The sequence below is a fragment of the Somniosus microcephalus genome, chromosome 29 (assembly GCF_052327205.1).
Source record: "Somniosus microcephalus isolate GS21.2 chromosome 29, FLI_Smic_1.0, whole genome shotgun sequence".
Classification (NCBI taxonomy): Eukaryota; Metazoa; Chordata; class Chondrichthyes; order Squaliformes; family Somniosidae; genus Somniosus; species Somniosus microcephalus.
In genome coordinates this window covers 27534529-27558053 of record NC_141015.1, presented here as the reverse complement: position 1 = coordinate 27558053, position 23525 = coordinate 27534529, and the positions used below count along the sequence as shown (strand labels likewise).

Here is a 23525-nt window from a genome sequence, read left to right as displayed (position 1 = left end):
ATTAGCAGAGTTTGAGCTGGAAGTAGTGAAGCAATGGCTGCCCGATGCCTGAGTTGAAAAGCATTAGCCCCGCCCACAGACGCAGCGATTGGCCAACCATCAGGCGACTGAACTGTAGGATTGGTCAATCGTGCCGGCACAGGATTGGTCGACCTTGACGTCAGTCAGTCAATCAATGCTACTTAGCAGATAATGAGTTTAATTTTGAAGGTTTTTTGCATAACGCGCGAACAATTTTTGTTCGGCCGAAACGTAAATATGCTTAGGACGGTTCTGGAATCGTCAGCTTTCTTTCGACGTAACGCACGTGTAGGTACGCTCTATAACTTTCGAGTTAATTCAAGACAGACAGACAGACGGAATGACTGACAGAAGTATCCTTTTATATATATATATATATATATATATATATATAGATAGATAGATGAGCGCAATTAGGGGAGAAAGGCTGTGTATTATGAATTGGTGAATAATGAAAGTAGAAAATAGATTAGAAGAAAATTGACTGATAGATATTCATGACATAGAAAGACTAAAGGAAGAATTTGCATTTATGTGGCACCTTTCATGACCGCAGCATGTCCCAAAGTGCTTAACTGTGAATGAATTACTTTTGAAATGTAGGCACTGTTTTATAGACAAATATGGCAACCAATTTGTCGACAGCAAGGTCCCACAACAGCAATGAAATAAACAACCAGTTACTCTGTTTTTACTGGTTAAACATAGACAATGTTTACATAACAGACATAAGAAATTTTGTTACAAGGATATGAAGGTTTTATTTAGGCGATGCAAGTAAATGGCCTTCACTGGAGCCAATTGGCTGTTGAACCAATGCATTAAGAATGGCAGACATTTGAAACTCTTACGAGGTCATTTAGAATCAAAGAATAGTCCAGCACAAGAGGAGGCCATTCGGCCCATCAAGTTTGCACCAGCTCTTTAGAAGGGTAATCCAGTTAGTCCCACTCCCCTGCTCTTCCCCCAGATCCCTGCAAATTTTTCTCCTTCAAATACTTATCCAGTTCCCTTTTGAAGGCTGCTATTGAATCTGTATTCACCACCCTATCAGGCAGTGCATTCTAAATCCTAACCACTTGTTACATTTAAAAAAAAGTTTTTCCTCATGTCGCCTCTGGTTCTTTTGCCAATCACCTTAAATCTGTGCACTCTGGTTATCGACCTTCAGCCATTGGAAACAGTTTCTCTTTATTTACTCTATCTAAACCCTTCATGATTTTCAAATCTCCTCTTAGCCTTCTCTGCTCTATGGCGAACAACCCCAGCTTCTCCAGTCTATCCACATAACTGTAATCCCTCGCCCCTGGAATCAATCTAGTAAATCTCTTCTGTACTCTCTCCAAAGCCTTCACATCGTTCCTAAAGTGTGACGCCCAGAATGACATCATACTCTAGCTGGAGCTGAACGAGTGTTTTATGTAGGTTTCGCATAACTTCCTGGCTTTTGCACTCTATGCTTCTATTTATAAAGCCCAGGATCCCATATGCTTTATTGAATACTTTGTTAACCTCTCCTGCCACTTTCAAAGATTTGTGCATAAGCACCCCAGGTTGCTCTCTTCGTGCACCCCTGTTAAAATTGTACCTTTAAAATTTATTTAAAAAAATCTTAGATTAATTCTATAGGACTTCATTGCAGTCGTGTTGATTATTATATGTTGCATGAATTACATTGATGATCATCTATTTTTATTGATTTGATAACTTTTCATCTATCGATGGGTGATTCATTGATGGCACTTTGCAGCACATGAAAAATTACCTGCTTTAAAGGTTTTGAGGGATTCATAGACGATTTAGAAAATAAATACAAATGTCCCTGCAAGCAGGCTATGTTCTCTTTACAGCAGAGTAACCATAAAAGGAATGTAAAACAACAATTGTAGATCTTGTAATTGCTTGAATGATTAATAAATTGTTCTTTTACTGTTAATAATTAAACATGACATGATCAGCTTTTTTGATCATTATCACTAATGCACAAGACACAGAAACCTGATTATAGCAGCAGAATACTCATGGGATAGGATGATTCTGTCAGAATGTTCTGGATTGTGGTTAACACCCACAGGAGTGTTATGGAAACTGCGGATATTGCCACAGAGTATGTTATTGCAGCATGTTTCTAGCATTTACACTGCTGTAAGATGGAGGTTCTAAATGACCCAACAACAATCCAGTGGGTCACATTTGAGGTGTGATAAAATACTATCTTTGAGCAGGCTTCTTACTGTCTGTCTACCCTATTTATTTTATAAAGCAGATGATGTAAGAAATGGCTTCAACTGCGATCTTTTTGCACAGCTAATTTGATAATTTAGTGAAATAATAAATGTAGGTTTTTAAAAGTAATTTCACTGCATCTCCTGGGTTTTGTATAGTGATGCAGGTGAAATGTGCGCTTGAATTTTGGTGTAATTGTTCGAGTATTGGAGTTTAAAGCTTTAGGAGGTTTCTGCACCAGAGGGCAGCAATGATGTGATGCTGAAGCACTGCAGCTTGAGCAGCTCCGATCCTGTTAACCTGGTCATCACCACCAAACTGCAGTATAGGCTGTTCAGGCATCCCACCCAATCACAACCACATTTTTGCTGACATAAACAGCTGACTTATTATTGATTATTTACCAATAGCTTATTTCACTGTTGCATGACACTTGAAGGAAAGTATGCATCTCCCTTCCTCCTTTAGCGTTCTACCAGGGGTAGTAACTGCTTCTGCTTATTGGCAAAAAACTCCTAAATTTTAGTTGCCATTATGCTAACTTTGCTTGCCACCATTTCAATTTTAAAGTTTTTAAAAATAATGGTTCCCAAAGGTCTCGACCTGGGGTTTTCCTCACCTCGTGTCTGGGTCTGTTGTAGACTAATTGATAGAGATTGCTATATGATTAGTCAACAACTCCATTATTGTTGTACAGGAAACTCTTTGGTATCCGGCACCGACAGGTACGGGATGGTGCCGGTTGATTAAAATTTCCGGATGACGGAGAGTGTTATATACCGAGGCTATTTTTAACAAAGAAAAATTTAAAAAATCAAGAAATGTGCAGTATACAGTAATTGGGTACTCACCGACAGAATGCTGTGTTAAATGGATGGTGGAAGATGCTTGATTAAGTACAGTACTGCCAGTTGAGGGTAATCCATAACTCTTTAATTACTTAACAGTGAAACAAAACTTATACAGTAAACGACTGTATACAGCGCGGGAGAGTCAGACTCCTGTTATTGAGGTGTTCGGACTTCCGACAGCGCCAAGAAGCCGAGTAGTGGCAGTTTGGAGAACTCGGACTCGGCAACATTTCCAGTTATTGAGGTGTTGTTTTCGGAGTATGAATTTTGCCGGTTAATAGAGAATTCCGGATATTTAGGTGACGTTTAAACGAGAGTTTCCTGTATCATGCGATTACCAGGATGGTAGAAGGTGAACTAGATGGACCGTGGGTTTTTTTTCACCTAGCAATTCTTATGTTTCTATGTAATTGCCCTCCTCCTCCTTATGTAATAATGTTGAGCATTGACAACAAAAAACTTTATTACAGTTAACATTGGCCCGGAATTTGCGGTCAGCATTCGCTGCTAGCCCCAAAGTACGCTACCCTGTGTCGAGAACTTGGGGTTTTCCGACCTTCAATTCAAATCAACAAACTGTAGCGGGGATCGCCTTGTGTGAACTGCTGTCTAAACAGCCAATCAAAAAGCAGAATTCTCACAAGACCGCGAACAGGGAAGTGAGTAAGCTCTTAAAATTCTAACTTTTTAAAATAGTTAGAGAGAGCAAAAGAAAGATTGGGACGCTCACATGGGGAAAAGGCAAACCTGAAATAAAGATGGACAAACTTTTTTTTTTAATTTAAATTTTTTTGAAAAGTTTCTTCAACATCTTAACTTTAATTAAAATGGTCAAATTTCATACTGCACAAAATTAAAATAAGTTTTCCAGGCCCTTAACATTTGTTTAGCGGTAATAACGTTGTTAAAATTCCAGTTACACCTAACCCCTTTGGGTCTAACTTTTAGTGGGGAATTTAACAGCGGTGTTACTGCAGAAGAGCCGAAGTTTTTGTCAGTTTCAGTGATTTGGCTGATTACACTGATTGCCAGCTCTGGGGTGGGGTGGCTGCACAGCACTGCCTGTTTCGGAGCTGTCAATGACTGACCGCAACTTCAGGTATTCCACATGCGCCTGCGCATACGTCAAATCCCGAAGTTGCAGTCAGTTTCAAAGGCAGAATGACAGCGAATGCTCCAGTTTGCCGTCATCCCGACTGCAGATTACAGGCCGTTATGATTGGTATCTATGTTGGGCAGTGTTCATCATCTGGTGAATTACAGAGCGCATCAACAGGATGATTTAGCTAAACGTACAGAATTTCTAGCCATTTCTCTTCTAGCCTATCTGTAGTTATACTGGAATGGAGTTTTATCAGAAAAGATTAAAAACTCCAATATTTGCGTTTTTATCACAACTATGATGTTTTGATATTTAAGTTCATGAAATGAGTATGGTAAATTAGATCATCTATGGATGCAGCTTGGGATCTAAGTATGCTACCCATTGAATTAAGATTTGAATTGTGGCTGGAAGAGTTGTGGAGGACACAAATAACCTCCCAGAGATGTGAGGGAACATAGGTGCCTAATGAGAGGGAGGAACTGAAAGAAATCAGTATTTGTAGGGAAATGGTGTTCGGGAAATTGATGGGATTGAAGGCCGATAAATCCCCAGGGCCTGATAATCTACATCCTAGGGTACTTAAGGAAGTGGCCCTAGAAATAATAGATACATTGCTGATCATCTTCCAAAATTCTACAGACTCTGGAACAGTTCCCATGGATTGGAGGATAGCTAATGTTACCCCACTATTCAAAAAAGGTGGTAGAGAGAAAACGGGGAATTATAGACCGGTAAGCCTGACATCGGTAGTGGGGAAAATGCTAGAATCCATTATACAAGATGTAATAGCAGGGCACTTGGAAAACAGTGACAGGATCGGACAAAGTCAACATGGATTTTCAAAAGGTAAATCGTGCTTGACTACTGGAATTTTTTGAGGATGTAACTGGTAGAATAGATAAGGGACAACCAGTGGATGTGGTGTATTTGGACTTTCAGAAGGCTTTTGATAAGGTCCCGCATAAGAGATTAGCGTGTAAAGTTAAGGCACATGGGATTGGGGGCAAGGTACTGACTTGGATAAAGAACTGGTTGGCAGACAGGAAGCAAAGAGTTGGAATAAACTGGTCTTTTTCCGAGTGGCAGGCAGTGACTAGTGGGGTACCGCAGGGATCGGTCCTTGGACCCCAGCTATTCACAATATATATAAATGATCTAGACAAGGGAACTAGATGTAATATCTCCAAGTTTGCAGACGACACAAAGCTGGGCGGGCGTGTGTGCTGTGAGGAGGATGCCGAGAAACTCCAGTATGATTTGGACAGGTTGGGTGATTGGGCAGAAGCTTGGCAGATGCAGTATAATGTGGATAAATGCGAGGTTATCCACTTTGGTGGCAAAAACAGGAAGGCAGATTATTATCTGAACGGCAATAGATTGGGAGAAGGGGAAGTGCAACGAGACCTTGGTGTCCTTGTGCACCAGTCGCTGAAGGTAAGCATGCAGGTGCAGCAGGCGGTTAAGAAGGCAAATGGTATGTTGACCTTCGTAGCGAGAGGGTTCGAGTACAAGAACAAGGATGTCTTGCTGCAGTTGTACAGGGCCTTGGTGAGACCACACCTTGAGTATTGTGTGCAGTTTTGGTCGCCTTATCTGAGGAAGGATGTTCTTGCCATGGAGGGAGTGCAGCGAAGATTCACCAGACTGATACCTGGGATGGCAGGAATGACGTATGAGGAGAGATTGGGTCGATTGGGCTTATACTCGCTGGAGTTTAGAAGAATGAGAGGGAATCTCATTGAAACTTATAAAATTCTAACAGGACTGGGCAGACTGGATGCAGGAAGGATGTTCCCGATGGCGGGGGAGTCCAGAACCAGGGGTCACAGTCTAAGGATAAGGGGTAGGCCATTTAGGACGGAGATGAGGAGGAATTTCTTCACCCAGAGAGTGGTGAACCTGTGGAATTCTCTACCACAGAAGGCAGTAAAGGCCAATTCATTAAATATATTCAAGAAGGAGTTAGATATATTTCTTAAGGCTAAAAGGATCAAGAAATATGGGGAGAAGGCAGGGACAGGGTACTGAATTTGGATGATCAGCCATGATCTCATTGAATGGCGGAGCAGGCTCGAGGGGCCAAATGGCCTACTCCTGCTCCTATCTTCTATGTTTCTATGTTGGTTGCTGACTGATCCTTTGTACAGCATGAATATAAATGCAGCTCTTTTTCGCTGCTGAAATTTCTGCTCAAGAGATTGCCTGAATTGTATTTTAGCATATAATATTCTTGTTCACCCTTGTACCCTCTTCACACAGATCTGAAAAGGAGCACATGTTATGTGGGCCTTAGTAGAGTTTACTGTTACTACGTTGACAGCAGTTTAGCTACAGTACATAATTTCCGCCGATTGTATGTGATGTTGTTAGGACTGGGTCATCATTGGCAAGCATAGAATGACACACTGGTTAGTAAACTTTTTTATTGCTATTAGTTATATTGAAACATTCTCAATAATATTGATGTTCATTCTAAATGGACTAAATTGAAGTGTTTTTTCAGGTAATCTAGATCAGTCGTGTGTAATAGCCCCCACTTGAGGGCTTTTTCCACATGGTTGGACTGCAGATCACCAAATGCTGCTAAACTAGGTGTGCACCTTCGCACAATTGTTTACACCCCTTCTCTGGACTGCAACTAGATAGGCTTGCCCTCCTAAATAGGATCACTTTGCGACAGTATATATGGATTATACGGGTAGATTACTCTTCAAGTGGAGTACAACCATGAAGTGTCCTTGAGAGAAATTTTCAAGGCTGCTCTCTCCCTGGGGTTGTATTTAAATTCCACAATGTGTTTTTTGTGCTTTTGTGTATATGCTTATCATGTTGGTTATTGAACTTCCATTTATTCGGAAAAATACATCTCATTATTCTATTGTTAAGCTACCTTTAGAGTTACACTTATTTTCACTCACAATTTGTCTCCTAAATAATAAGGTTCTGAAAACTGGAGACTAAGTCACACAGGGGAAATAAACTACGAGTGTCTCATTTATTAGCTTAGTGCTGTTAGAAGAATGGAAGATAACCACAAGATGAATTGCTTTTTTGTGACATAGAAAGAGATCATGTAATGATTAAAATATGTCTTATGGATTTTTCTTAGGCATTTTCTTTAACTTCCCTTAGTTTGTGGATGACGGTTCAATGGGTTCTCTCATATCTAAACTTGAGTAATTGACATTGTTTTATCTCGATAAATTCAATAAAACTGGATTTTACAGATTTTTCAAATACTTTTAGGATCATGTACAGTAATTGTCTTGAGTTAATTTGATGATGCTAAAGGTCAGCTAGACAAGTCTTGCTGTATTTCTGATTTGATAAAGGTCAAATTAGTTTGTGCAGTAAATGAAGTAGTGCCTACATAGTGGATTTCAACCCCTCTCTTAGGCAGTCCCTCGGAACCGAGGATGACTTGCTTTCACATTAAAAGTGAGATCTCAGGTGACTGATAAGTCCAATGCGGGACCTACAGTCTCTGTCACAGGTGGGGCAGACAGTGGTTGAAGGGGCGGGTGGGTGGGGTGCTTGGGTTGACATACGCTCCTTGCGCTGCCTGCGCTTGGCTTCCGCTTGCTCCCGAGGTGTTCGGCGCCTTCCCGGATGCTTCTCCTCCACTTTGTACGGTCTTGGGCCAGGGATTCCCAGGTGTCGGTGGGGATGTTGCACTTTTTCAAGGAGGCTTTGAGGGTGTCCTTGAAGCGTTTCCTCTGCCCACCTGGGGCTCTCTTGCCGTGTCGGAGTTCCGACTAGAGCGCTTGTTTTGGGAGTCTCGTATCGGACAATGTGACCCATCCATCGGAGCTGATTGAGCATGGTCAAAGCTTCGATGCTGGGGATGTTGGCCTGAGCAAGAACACTGACGTTGGTGCGCCTATCCTGCCAATGAATTTGCAGGATCTTGCGGAGGCAGCGTTGGTGATACCTCTCCAGTGCTTTGAGGTGCCTGCTGTACATGGTCCATGCCTCTGAGGCTTACAGCAGGGCGGGTATCACTGCTGCTCTGTAGACCATGAGCTTAGTGCCGGGTTTGAGGTCCTGGTCTTCAAACACACTCTTCCTCAGGCGACCGAAGGCTGCACTGGCACACTGAAGGCGGTGTTGGACTTCGTCGTCGATTTCAACCAGACATGTCACAATAATGGTATTTTGTCTTCAGTTGACAAATTTTCCTCTCTGTATCTATTTTATAATTAATAGATGATAGGGATACAAATTGCCCATAAAAGCTAGCAGTGAGTCATTTGAAACAATGATGGATGATTTCTATATTTAGCACTGAGAGAAAAATATTTAATAGCTTATTGAAGAAACTAGAAGAGAAATACTTGTAGCAGTAAGTGAAATGTTTCATAGAGTTTGTGTAGTCAGATTCAAAACAGCAACATTTTGTAACCTGCTGCAGAATAAGACAATAACTAACGGGCTAGAAATTGCGTTCGGAGGCGTACCTCCGGAGTACACCTCCAACCCGCGAAACAATTACGGAAATACCTGCTGGCGGTCAGACTGCGAAAAGTTGCGGTCTCGGGCCTCGAGGCGGAGGGCAGCGTAATGGTCCACGGATCCTAGGGACGCAGGCGGTGCGGAAGCATACTTGGGATCATGTGAGTCTGGTCCTCCAATGACAAAGGAGAACTCCATTTCAATCATCTACGAAGGGAATCCCCATATGATATGCAATGGAATCCCAAAATGTAAAAATTATACAATTAACAGAATTGGAATCATAATTACCTTCATTCCACCAAACTCAATAAAAATTAAATTTTTTGATAATTTCATATATCATTAAAACTGTAATTCAGGCCAATATTTGCATAAACTCATTTAATACAGTGTATATGTGCATAATTTAGGATATGTAAATGTTTAATTTAAGCCTTGGATATCCCCTTGTGCTGATGCAAGCAGGCCCTGTTCCTGCTTGCATCAACTGTAAGACCTACATGGGCATTTGTTGGCCAGTCGCTGGGCAAATAGCCCAACTCTGCGCCAGCGATTGTTCCTTCGTGGCCCCCGCGGATGGCCTGTCAATGCATATGTTTGCAGGCCACAAGTTCCGGACCCGAGCTTGCGAGGTATTTGAAAGGAAATATAACAGTGTACTCTGAGAGTACGCCGTCACAGACACCGCAATTTCAGGGCCAATGTATTTAAAAGTCATGTTTCTTATCTGACCAACATAGAATCTGTTTTTTTAAATTCTGAATAAAATGTATACTTATTTAATATATTCCAACTTACGTGGGATAGTTTGATAGATTTTTAGAGAAAACTGAACATTTTGATTCATCATTTCCGTTTCTAATTTTGAAAGAGTTTTGAGCACTGCAGCAGCTTAATATCTGAACTTATCACTGATTAAATATTTTGAATTTTCTTCAACATATTAGCAAGAAATTAGAAAAAGGCTCAATAAGAGGGAAACACAGATCCAGTGCTCCAAGTTTATATTTTCTGTAATACCCAACTTTACAAGGGAAAAAACGCCCAATGAAGCACACATTTACTGTTTATGTTGCGTGAAAAATTGTTTCTCTCAACATTTAAATACGGTGTGTTTTCTTTTACAATCTACGGATAATTCAAAGATGTTTGTGAAACCGAACTCATGATTTGAATTAAGCAACTTTGAATTGATAAGAGCAGACAATCACCCAAAATATTCTCTGGGATTTGACTGGCTGCAGTAACTTTGACGGAAACCTCATCATGCGCTTTATCCAGGGTTTCTGCTAAAATCACGGCATCAAACTGGAGATTCCCCGAGGAAATTTGTGACCTGTGTTTGTATCCTCTTCGCATGAGAAAGTGGTTCAATTTCCTGGGATTTTGGATTAATTTTGCATATTTATTTTGAGTTTAAATTTAGTGTAAAATAGAGCAAATTTCTTTCTTCAACAGTGATGTTCGCTGCTCACATTTTCTCTCACGTACAACCATGTCGCATTTGAATTTTGCATGGTTCCTGGGAGAGCTAATCAGCAAAGACTGCAAGATCATTCAGCTTAAAATGGTGGATACCGTACCAAGAGTAGGAGTACAAGTCGAGATGCAGGGAATAGTTTGAGCAGAGGTCTTGCTGGTCCCTCCATAGCCTTTCACACTTGAGCTTGCAAAATATGTATCTGGTAGCCAGGTTACTATAATATTTCTTCTAACATCTGCTTATGAAACGTCACAATCAGAAGTTCAGAACTTAATCAATATGTTCTTTAAGGCCCACTTTTTCTTTAGTGTGCTAGAAAAAATAGTGCACTGATGCACTATCAGCAATCAAGAACAATATTTTCATAAGGCTTCCTATGGAGCAAGAGTTGGGAAAGCTCATCATGCCAGGCTAGAGTTCCACAGCATAGATGTACCTGTCCATATATCAGAAGTCATTTGAGACCTTGCACATTGGAATTTGGAAGTGCTTCCAATCCTAGTTGAAAGTGTGATAGACCAGTCCCTATGCTGTGTGTTTCTGGAAGCTGTCATACAATTTTGGAAGAAGATCTTTGATGTTTGAGGTGTAATCAGAAAATGAGGTCTCTGGCATTGTATTTTTGAGGAGGCACTGGGAATTAGTGTAAAGGTAAGTATCATTTGATACATTCAATGCCAAAGCAGTATCGATTTCAGAACCATCTTTGAGACTCAGTTGATGGGTCTATTGTGCACCTTGCCTATGAAGGAGTTTCATTGCACATTCTTACACTTGCCCCTATCTGGAACAAATGTACCAAATGGGCTGGTTTTCACAATCAAAATCTGCAGTGACCACCAAGGACCACAACTCTGACTTAAAGTCTATGGTGATCTGGCCAATTCAGGGTAGTATTGGGAAGTCTCCTCTCTCTTCTGTTTGCCTGCCCCATTAAAATGGTCCTCTTTTGAAGTATGTTTTACCCAGCAGCTTGGCTGAGTACTCGTGGGTCATTTCACCAGTAGGTAGTAAATTCACTTGTCAGCCTCAAGATAGGACTCATCCATTGTGATATTGTCATGTCATAAAGATCAAAAGTGCCACTCTGCTGAGCTGCTTGTTGCTGCAAATGTAATTTTCCATGACTTTTGGCTTGTCTAAACAGGGGAGTTTACATGCACACACACAAATTGTTCAAACAATATTTTCTTGTCAGGAAACTCATCCATTCCATGTCAGCAGTAATAGCTTCCTGAGTTATTCCTTTGCATAGCTTCACTGGGCACAATATTTCAGGTTACACAAAAGGCAGGGAGAATATTGGATGTTAATACATCTGGATGAAGGTTAGAAAAATGTGACCAAAAGCAATTGATATGCAGTGAATAATTATAAACTTATAACACAAAAAGACTGCGTAGTAATCTGTGCACTGCCATAAAAGTAGAAAGATCAACTGATTCCAATCAGACTAGACTATAATGTATTCAGAAGCAGCCCTTCATATTCAGTCCAGTTACTCTCTGCCTATGTATTGCTACTCCACACTGCTAGACAGGAACTGTGGTTGTATAATGTAGGAAAACTTGGTCCATTTTGGACACACTTGGAGAAAAAACTAGTCATCTTAGACATAGGATAGGCAGTGGTAAACTCAAATGTTTAATCCACCAACGCCTCCTCCTCTCACCTCCCTCCTCCTGTTCCCTCCCCTCTCCCTCCCACCCGCTTCTCCAATCCCCTCCCATTCCCATCCTCCTCCAACATCTCCTCCCCCTCTCATCCCATTCCTTCTCTCTCTCCTTTCCCTTCCTCACACTGTTCTCCTACCTCTTCTCAACCTGCACTCTCCCCTTCCTTCCTCCCTCCCCACCCATTTCCTCTCCTCCAGTTATCCCTTCTAAACCCACTTATGCCAGGTCACAATGGCAGTGCAAGCACCAAACTTATTGTAACCAATCAGAAGTTTGTCAGAAGCCCTTGGAGAAAAGCCCTCTGCTGATTAACCAAGTTATTTTCACAAACGATTACGATCAGTTCCAGCAGTCAAAACTGAAAAGCAGCAAACTAGCAGTCCAAATAAAATAATCAGTGACTTGGTGAGAGCAGTTGATGACCCCTTTAAATATCACTAGAAATGGCACCCTCCAGGCTGTTCACAACCATGATTTCTGTGACTTATTTAGAATTAGGACACCAGAGCTGTTGAAAAGGGCATTTGGATCCTTAAACAAATGCAGAACCCAAATAAACCTGCTTAAATAACACACTCAGATTTCAGATGGGAACACTGGATGCCTAAAAGAAGACGGATTCAAATGGCAACAGGCGAATTCTGTGCGCGAAAGGGGTGTGTAAGATCAGAACCCGACTTTCAATGCCAGTGCTTATTTTATGGAGGTAAAATGATTGTTCCCGAGTTGGAAATCCCTCCCATGTATCAGCACACACCCTTCCAACTCTGCTCTGCTGTGTATTTCTACCTCCCACTCCGCTCAACCATTGATGGCTGGGCTTGCAGATATCATGCCCATGCACTTTTGAACTCTTCCCCCTAAACACCTCTGCCTTGCTACATCTCTCCCCTCCTTCAAAAGCCGCCTCGAAATCTACTTTGTGAATGGCACTTATGGCAACTTCTCTTAATTTTCTCTCTGCTCAGGTTACCTGATTTTTCACCCCATGCCACACCTTGGAACATTTTGTTCTGTAAAAGATGCCATAACAAGTGTGTGTTATTTTTCCCCTCCTCCATTTGCTTTTCTTTCCTTCCCTTTCCTACCTCGTTTTTCTTTTTCTGTCCTTTTCCCTTTCTTCTTTTCCCTTTCATCCTTCCTTCTTTTCCTCCTATTTGAAACCATTTTCCTCCATTATAATTAGCTTGGTGGTGGAAAGATATTCCTTGTGCTAAAATACCCAAGTTGGAAGGGATAGGGGAAAAGGGTGCTGTGTCTCACCAATCAACACATCTCTGTCGATTAAGCAAAACAGTTGTAGTGAAGCTTCCAATTTCAGGAAGGCGTGAAGATTTAATAAATTAAGTGGAGGGTAGATATGAACTCTTATTTGACTACTCAGTGGTGCGGCAAGATAGGTTTCCAGTATACTCAAGTCAATAAGATAGAGTATTTCCTTACTCAATACTTCCTCATTAAAATTAGTAATCTGCTTTCATTTCTGTAGCCAAACTACTAGGCACTTGGTCAGAGTATTAAACAAGGCTTTAATCGACTGTTTCACAACATGGAAGTCTAGTTATCCTTCACTAGTTCCTGTTTACAAAATGTCCCTGAGCAAGCTGGGCCCGTGCCCGAGTATTTATACTCTCCCTGGACAGCGCCACCAGCAGGCCGCCCAGTATATTTCATAAGTCATTCCTACATGAATGGCACAATTTATGTCAATATATATCTATATATGGCAATTAGGAGGTTAAGGAGTAAATATGAAATGAAGAGGAAAAAAAATAACTAATTTTGAAACACTTTTTTTGTTCACACTGTTAGTTTGGGAGGGTGAAGCCAATCCCCTCTTTCCCATGGCCGCCTTAATCCTAGTCTTGTCACAGAGTCTCAAAATGGATGCAGGTGATTTAGTTTAGATTTTATTTCAGTCACCTTTGTTTTTGGGGGAGGGGACAGGGGGGAGAAATGGGGAAAGCTGTGACCTTTTTGAAGAGCTGTTGTCTGCTCATAGAGATACATTTAAACAACTACTTAATGACTACTTTAAATAAAGCATTGTGCCTACATTAAGAAGAGGGTGGACAGATACATTTTGACCAGGAAGTTATTTTTAGTTAGTGGCATTTAAAGCTGGAAGGAACAACTCGTTGCCCAATGAGTCATCGGAAGGATACTGGACTCTTTCATCTTACAGGAACGTAATGATGGAAAAATGGCCTTTAGCAATAACAGAATAGTGAATAAAAGCTAGAACTGCTGGGATCCTGTATGCCAAAAAATACTTCAATATGCCACGTCAGTTGCCATTGTCGTCAATGAGAAAATAAATTCTAAAGAGGATTTTCTGTTCTAAGTACTCCCTATTATGTAAAAGAGAATAATGGTATGAGCAGCATGTTTTTTTTAACATTTTAGCAAAAACACCACGGCCTAGAAAGTGACAGATGTGTACCGCTCGCTATTTTGGTAGAGGCAGGTAGTGCTCGCTGGGATGATTTAAAGCCGCAAATAAATTATGCGGATGAGGATCCTGCGCCGTTTGCAGGACTAGCTCACCATTTTAGCCCACCCCAGCATTCAGCCACCACGTGCTGACCTCATTCAGCACAACGGGATGCTAACTGACGTGAATGCCCTCTCGCCAGCATTATTTCAAGAGACCATGCAGTACTTACAAGCGAGTTGCTTTTTGACTTCTGGGTGTTTTCTGTTTCATTCCAGCACTCTTCAAAGTTCACTTTGTCTGCTCAGAAAGAGGTTTGGCTGCTTTTACACCACTGTTGTTTGCCCCCCAAATGATCTGGCTCCAAACATGGGTGGTCTGGTAAGGCTCCCCTTCGGTATAGAGCACAATTGGGAGCAGCAAGGAAGACATCACAGAGCAGGACAATCTGCCAGAAGAGGGAGGAAGAGGAGGGTGCTCAACAGGAGGCCATATCCACAGAGGGTCTTCAGGGAACACTTCTCCTACCTCAACTTGACAGAGGAGCAATGTATGAGGCATCTTTGCTTTACCAAGGAGGCTTTTACTGACCTTTGTCACCTGCTGCAGCCATAACTCCAGCCTCAAACCGGGGCATGGAAAGTACTGCCTGTGACTGTCAAGATCACCGTCGCCCTTATGCCACAGGCTCTTTTCAGGCTGGAACAGATGGCATCAGCAACGTCTCTCAGTTTGCAGTATACCAATTTGTCAGAAAGGCCACCGAGGCTCTCTATACCATGAGAAACACTTGCATCTCTTTCCCTATAGACAGGGAGAAGCAGGACAAGAAAGCATGAAGCTTCAGCCACATGGCAGACTTCCCTATGCAAGGTGCCATTGACTGCATGCACATTGCTTTGCATGCTCCCTAGCAGCATCCTCGTCTATTTATCAATTGGAAGGGAATCGACTCCCTCAACGTACGACTGGTTTCGACCACAGGCAGTACGTTATGCAGGTCTGTGCCCACTATCCCAGCAGCAGTCATGACTCTCTCATTCTGTACCAGTCCTCTGTGTTGCCTTTATTCCACCCAGGCCGCCAAGTTACAGGCTGGCTATTGGATGACGAGGGTTATCCCCTCCGGACATGGCTCAAGACTCCAGTTATGAACCCCCACATAGCTGCAAAGCAGGCCTACAATGAGAGCTATACTGCCACAAGGAACATCATGGAGCAAACAATCGGCATCCTCAAGCAACGCTTCCACTGCCTGGACCATTCTAGAAGAGTTTTACAGTACAACCCTGAGCAGGTATCCAGATTTGTGCTCGTATGCTGCATGCTCCACAACTTCGCCATCATGAGGGACCAGCCCTTACCACCATGTTCAGGAAGAGGAGGAGAGGCAGCTAACAAGACAGCCCCTATCTGCCCGAGCTATTGGGGACCAACTCATCGAGGAGTGGTTCAACTAAGTCAAATCTCCCATTCACCAACAGTTCCACAATCCTTACCTGTCTTACAACCACCATCTGATTGCCCTTCCTTCACTCCACACTTACTGGTCTTACCCTTACTTCAGTAGAAAGATAAGTAGCAACACCAAATCCAAATTCACAATCAAATGTGCATGTGCATTTCCTTAGTTGCTTGTCTTGCGTGTTCGTTTCCCTACCCTAGTGCTTCTGCAAAGTGTTTCCCCAGTGGCTACAGCTTGGGAGGTGGAAGACCGCTGAGCTTCCATTGAGGACTCTTCAGATGGCCTTGGAAGACGACCTCGAGCAGCTCTGGGCCTAGAGGATCTAGCTGCAGACTGCACCATCGCAGCCTGGGCTTCAGCAACCTGAGTCGGCAAGACCACTGGTGGAGTGGCTGGCGGTGGTGCAGCCATGCTGATATCCTGAGAGGACAGCAAGTTCCTCTCCCATCGAGCCATGGACACGCTACTGGGGCGGTGCCTCAGCACTCCCTGTGCTCTGCTGGAGAATAGCGAGCTGATGTGATGTGAAGCCCCTTTCAACAGTGGCCCCTCCAGAGCCAAGGTGGCAGCCATCTGACCTTCCATGACAGCGGTTTGTGCTGCCAAGGTTAAAAATAAAAGGTGAGGTCAATTAGGGAGTTATGCCAAGAGTAGGGTTCAAAACCCTGAAGATTGTAGGAAAATTGACTAAGTTCCATAGTTTGAACTCTGGAAAGATCAAGTTAGATTAGGATGAGTAGTTGGTTACCGTGCCATATGACTTTCCAATATACAGCACTCCAGTTGTGTTTTTGGAGTTATTTTAGGTCCAAGGAGATCATTTGAACATACTTTACAATCAGCAGGGTAACCCTTCTAATCAGAATAGATTTCATACATTACTCATTTTTTAAAATAACTTTCTTATTAAGACAGGACAAGATTTGGGGCTGATTCCCTACCACCCCAAAAAAATCTCTTCGTATAAACACAGGACTCAATTTGTACCCTATTTTATTTGTAAAATTGCTCAATTCCGATCATCCAGAAAATAAGTTGGAAAGGCTGGTAAACCTCATACAAATGTGCTGTCCCGTGTATTCCTGCCCACATATCCTTTTATTCGCTCCTCCTTTCATCACCCCAAGTGAAGTGCACTTTAGGATGAGGGAAAATCTGATGAGAAGCCACTGGAGAGATGACAAAAGTGTACCTGCTAAGCCCAAAGTATAATGTTTGAGTGGTCTGGAGTGGGAGAAATCCAGTGCTTACAAGTTTTAGTGTTAGCTGCATTGTAAATCATAGTACAGTAATGGTATTGCAGCTTTGAACTGACCAGCTTCTTGATTTTGTAAACACAGTCTTATTCTGATTTTGTGCAGTTAAGATTGGACAAAGCAGAAACCCCAGTCTGAACAGTTGGCATGTAAAGCTGTAGTTTTTATTAAAACGTAAAGGGAATTTTCTTCGCTTGAGCTCTTTTGTTTCAAAGAAATCTTCTTGTCTATTAATGGGATATATTTACAAAGGTTTCCATATTTGTTGGATCATGAAGTAAAGCTATTTTGAGATCATGCAAAAATAGTCTGTTTATAGTACCCAGTTTAATGAAAGAAAGAACTTTCATTTATATAGTGCCTTCCACATCTGACAGCCTGTCCTGAAGCATTCACAGCCAATTAATTAAGTGTAGTTACTGTTAGGTAGATAAATATAACAGCCCATTTGTGAACAGCAGGATAGCACAAATGTAACCAATGCAGAACACATCCATATAAAAAGCTTGATGTAAGGTGGTGAATATGATGAACATTATAATGGTACTGAGCAGAAATAATACAAGTTTACAATGATGCTTTTTGCCACGAGCCTAACCTTTTGAATGCATGTACAGCTGTACACTTTTATTTATGGTTATAAAATATTCTCTGATGGCAACTTGCTCAGCACCTAATGAGAATGAATTTTCTGTCTACTATCCAGAAGCCACACAAGTGTCTACCTTTGTTGCTTCCAGTTAATCAATCAGGCCTTTGCAATATCTGATTATTCTTTTTCATTTTCTTGCAGGTTTGATGAACTTGTAAAGAAGTTCAAAGTGGAGTATCATGCTGGTGGCTCTACCCAGAATTCAGTCAAAGTGGCCCAGGTTTGTCTTTACCCAGTAATACTCACCACTGACTAGATTCTTTACAATTCTTGTTCAATTAAGGAAAATATTCTGTTTCTAGCTGAAGATGCTTATGCTGCACTTATCGTGCTACAGCTCCAATCTCCATAACGTTGTAGTAAGAACATAAGAAATAGGAGCAGGAGTAGGCCATTTGGCCCCTCGAGCCTGCTCCGCCATTCAGTGAGATCATGGCTGATCATTGACCTCAACTCCACTTTCCCATCCGATCGCCATATCCCTTGTTTCCCCTAGAATCCAAAAATCTATCTATCTCAGCTTTGAATATACTCAAAGACTCAGCATCCACAGCCCTCTGGGGCAGAGAATTCCAAAGATTCACAACCCTCTGAGTGAAGAAATTCCTCCTCATCTCAGTCTTAAATGGCTGACCCCTTATCCTGAGACTATGCCCCCTAGTTCTAGACACTCCAGCCAGGGGAAACAACCTCTCAGCATCTACCCTGTCAATCCCCTTCAGAATCTTGTATGTTTCAATGAGATCACCTCTCATTCTTCTAATCTCCAGAGTGTAGGCCCAATCTACACAATCTCTCATCCCAGGAATCAATCTAGTGAACCTTCGTTGCACTGCCTCCAAGGCAAGTATATCCTTCCTTCGATAAGGAGACCAAAACTGTGCACAGTACTCCAGGTGTGGTCTCACCAAGGCCCTGTACAATTGTAGTAAGACTTCCTTACTCTTATGCTCCAACCCCTTTGCAATAAAGGCCAACATGTCATTTGCCTTCCTTATTGCTCGCTGTACCTGCATGCTCGCTTTCTGTGTTTCATGCACGAGGACACCCAAATCTCTCTCAGCACCAACATTTGAAAGTTTCTCACCATTTAAAAAATATTCTGTTTTTCTATTCTTCCTACCCAAGTGAATAACCTCACATTTCCCTACATTGTACTCCCTCTACCACCTTACTGCCCACTCACTTAGTCTACCTATATCCCTTTGCAGACCCTTTGTGTTTTCCTCAGAGCTTACTGTCCCACCTAGCTTTGTATCATCAGCAAACTTGGATACATTACACTCGGTCCCTTCGTCTAGATCATTAATATAGATTGTAAATAGCTGAGGCCCCAACACTGATCCTTGTGGCACCCCACTAGTTACAGCCTGCCAACCTGAAAAAGATTTGTTTATCCCTACTCTTTGTTTTCTGTCCGTTAACCAATGCTCTATCCATGCTACTATATTACTCCCAACCCCATGAGCCCTAATCTTGTGCAATAACCTTTTATGTGGCACCTTATCGAATGCCTTTTGGATACCCGAATATATTACATCCACTGGTTCCCCTTTATCTACCCTGTTAGCGACATCCTCAAAAAACTCTAATACATTTGTCAATGAGTTGACTGTACCACCTCAGGAGGAGCCTAGATCTATCAAAATGGTTTTCTTATGTTTTATGGAGACAGAAGTGCGAGAGCAGCACCATAAGCTTCAGTGGAATTTGCTGCAGTTTATTTTGTCTACCTGTATAGGCCAAAAATCTGATTTTCAGGTAGAAGCTTTCCCCAGCTGTCAGAGAAAACCCAGCAGACAGAAATAAAATGAGTAATTTACAACTTTTGAACAAGTATGGGTTTCCAAGCATACACATGCACATTTGATTTTTCCACTATGCTGTGAGGCTAGTCCTCCAGTGCAAATGGGACAGATTTTATAGCACTAGTAACCAAGGTTGTTATGGAATCACGTCAAGTAGAAGCAGATCTATATTAATGAGTGTAACATTAGAGTAGTGACTCGTTTATTGAGAAATTACATTTGCACAAATGGTGCAGAAACTTTATTTTTGTCTAATATCCAATGGTCACTGTTTCCTTTTGCACTTTGGAGTTCCGGACAACCGCCTGTGTCCGAGTACTTTGTATGTATTAAGTACCACCAATCGGGATGGACAAATGAAGAACATTTAAATAGCAAGGACTGATTGCAAAGTTTTAATTTAATCAGCATGAGGCTTAGTTGATATTCCTATGCTACATACATTAATTCCCTGAGTTGCCATCTTTCACGACAGGACTGTTGAGTTTGTCCCATAATGTTGAAAAAAAATTTTCCCGGATTTCCTGATGGTTCAGTGGGTTGAGGCATCATCAGGTGTCGTACTAGACCATACAACCCAGAAGGGCCCAAGTTTGATTCACTGGGCAGAGTTAGAAAGTTCGATTGAAAAAATAATCCCTTTCATTTATTGCTATTAATTTTGTTTTTAGTTTTCATGTGTCTTAATGTGTTTAAAAGTTTCATGTCAACAAGCCATCTTTCAAAGCTAATTTCCTCCAACCCACCATTTTATAATTTTTGCCCATTCTTGTCTGAAGGTGCTTACTCTTGCTTATGGTATGGTTTCACTAGTGCCAGTATCATTCAGTACCTTATCCAAGTAGCTACTCTTCAGTATGAGTCTTAGATGGTGAGCGTCTGCAGGTTATTGGGCTGTTGTTAGGAGGGCAACAAAGCGGAGCCTGATCTTGTCCTCGCCTGATGTTCATGTCCACACTTCCTAGCAGGTGCGACTGGAGAACAGTCGGGAACCTTAGCTGATTTTCTTTAGCCCAGGAATTCTGAGGCGACTTGTTGTCCTGCCGTTGCTGAGATCAGCTAATGCTGTACAAAGAACCAGACTTTGGCCTTTCTGGTTGTATGGCCCAGTTGTACTTCTAATGGTACCTTTACCCACAGGGCTATTGGGGAAGCTGAAAAAGAAATTTCTAACATTATAGGATAAATTCAGCAATCCTGCGCTTCAAGCAAGGAGCCTCCCTTGATAGGAGCGTGGGTTGAAGATGGGGCTGACACCACTGTCGCCTCATGTGACCCATGCTCCTGTCAAGTGAGGCTGCCACTGAGAGCACAGAATTGTGGAATAAACCTTTAAATGTACTTTTCGATTGGTGGGAAATTCAGTCCCAACACCTGGTTCTAAAATCTTCAAGACTTGTCATTGATCTTTCCCAGTGACCAAGAACCGCAGCTATGGTGTTGTCCACGGCCATTGCACAGTTTCTGGAATTATGAAACCTACCCAAAGTTCAGTACTGTACAAGGGTTAGTTCTGACCTCCTTTGCTGGAAGGAAATCCTTCAGAGTAGAATTGCCTTCTTTGATTCTCTAGATAAAGACGCTGGTCCTGAAATTCCATGGGGTTCTCCTGGTTTCCCGTGACTACAGTGACAGACCGGAGAAATCCTTGGAGAAACTGCAAGGCCCTTTCTCTGACAGTTTTGCCAATCTCCACCAACGCTATGGTGTGTATCCCAGTATAATTTCAGGGGCATTTGTTGCTCCTTCAACTCCAGTTTAGGAAGAATGGAGTTCAAATTGGGTATTATCTCAGAAATAATCCGAAAAGTTTTCACTGCTCAACCCTATTTATGGTGTGCTTCTGGGATTTTCTGAAGAGAAAAAAAGAAAGACTTGCATTTATATAGGGCCTTTCACGACCACCGGACATCCCAAAGCGCTTTACAGCCAATGAAGTACTTTTTGAAGTGGTCGTCACTGTTGTAATGTAATTTTCTGGTGCAGTTGAGAGGTAGGAGAGGTAAGGGTATTCTAGGGCCCACACAACCATTTGCACATGATTATCCAACCTCAGCATTCCATAACTGCTCTAATGCCACCCAATGAAGCAGAAGCAGTTAGCTGGATAGAGGATCTGACCAAGGCTGATAGAAAGTGTAAATTTAGATAGACTCCTTTTACTTTTAAGTAGAGGGTTAATTTTGGCTGCAATCAAACAGTATTTCTCCGGCATTTGAAAAAAACAGCCAACTGATCAGCTTTTTCAAAGCTTCTTAAAATAAATATTTGATTTAATATCTTCAGTTATGTGCGATCTTACAGGAAACTTTGTGCTATCCGGCACCGACGGGACCGAGCTGTTGCCGTCCCAGCAAAACTGCCGGACAAACCAGCGCTAATGTTGAAACAACATATGGAGATTTTGAGCTCCGTATCTGGCAACAAACCCTGTTGCTTAGCAACAGCTTCTAAACAGTCGGCCGTACCTTGCAAGCGTCTCTGTAGCTTAGCAACAGCTTCAGCGAGACCTTGCAGAGCCTGACTGATGGAAAAAAAAGCAATGAAAAGAAAAAAAACCTAACGAAACGGCTCCTGATTTTTGCCGGTGGCTCGAGCATTCCGGACAGTTAACCTCCGGATAAACCAAAGTTTCCTGTACTTTGTATACGTTAAGTTACACTGGCACAGACAATTGCAAAGGGACAGAATCCTTGGCCTCTACTAGTCTTGATGCTGACTGATATAAATATACAGTGGTTAGTTATTACCATTTAATTACAACTGATGGCACGTCAGCTGTTTGAGTTAATTGAAGTTGGTGGATTTTATGAGGCCAATCAACCTGGAAATAATGAGACCTACACCACCTCCTCTTGTATTCTTTCATTCCTCCAGCACACTTTTCTCTGAGGAAGACTAGGAACCTCAGTTAACAACACAAAAGAAAGTCAAGCAGAGCATAGAAAATTCGAGATGTAAAAGAATATTTTCTTATGGTGGGTGAAGGAATGACAGATACTAAATGTGGACTTTGTCTCGGTTTTATCAGAAGAATGTGGTATGGGAATGAAAATGCACAAAAGGATGAGCTGGAGCAATTAGCATAACTATTGATAAGGAAGTACTGAAAAAAATGGTGGAACTCAAAGCTCCAAATGACTGCCACCATTATTTTTAATGAATGCAATTTGTGCCTGAGCTCACTTCAGTTTCTTTCCCCCAAGCTCAAATGTCATGGGTTCAAGTCTGACTACAGGACATAAGCACGTAATCCAGGCTGACACTTCAGTGCAGTACTGAGAGAGCTGCCATCTTTCACTCGAGGAAAGGGCACTGGGGCCTGATGGCATGATCTCAGAATGCTGAGGGAAGTAAGATGACTAGGAGGTTGCTAACGTAACACCTCTGTTCAAAAGGGGGAAAAGGATAAACCAAGTGACTATATATAGGTCTATCAGCCTAACATCAGTAGTGGATAAGCTTCTAAAGGCCACAATATGAGAGAGAATTAATACTCATAGAAAGACATGGGCTAACTAAGGATTGATTGGTAAAAGGAAAGTTGTTTCTAACATTCAATGGAGTTCTGAGGAAATGAGTGTATTAATCAAGGAAATGTATTGTATGTTGTATTTGGACTGGAAGGATGTAAACAGTGGTGTCCTCCAGGGTATTGTTTTGGCACCATTGCTCTTCTCAATATATCTAAATGATCTGGACTTTGGTATCTGGACACAATATGAAAATTTGAGCAGGCAGAATAAGAGGGAATGCGACAAAGCCGCGATTTAAAAACTCTCATCCTTGTTTTCAAATATCTCCATGGCCTCGCCCCCCTCCCTATCTCTGTAACCTCCTCCAGCTCTCTCAGATCTCTGCACTCCTCCAATTCTGGCCTCTTGCACATCCCCGATTTTAATCGCTCCACCATTGACGGCTGTGCCTTCAGCTGCCCAGTCCTGAGGCTCTGGAATTTCCTCCCTAAGCCCCTCTACCTCTCTCTCCTTTACGATACTCCTTAAAACCTACCTCTTTGACCAAATTTTTAGTGACCTGTGCTAATATCTCCTTATGTGGCTCGGTGTCAAATTTTGTTTGATAACGCTCCCAG

At 42.0% G+C, this 23525-nt stretch overlaps 1 protein-coding gene across 7 annotated transcripts in view; it reads left to right on the top strand.

Moving 5' to 3' along the window:
- The window catches only part of LOC147098590 (adenosine kinase-like), a 256526-nt gene that overhangs the window by 76581 nt on the left and 156420 nt on the right, over positions 1–23525 (top strand). For all 7 annotated transcript variants that reach the window (XR_015074198.1, XM_085970459.1, XM_085970460.1 and 4 more), the window contains exon 4: positions 17766–17844. Coding sequence is in view for 6 of the 7 variants with exons in the window: in XM_085970459.1 (XP_085826585.1) it covers positions 17766–17844 (79 nt within the window). In the remaining variant the exon portion in view is untranslated. The remainder of the gene's footprint in view (positions 1–17765; positions 17845–23525) is intronic.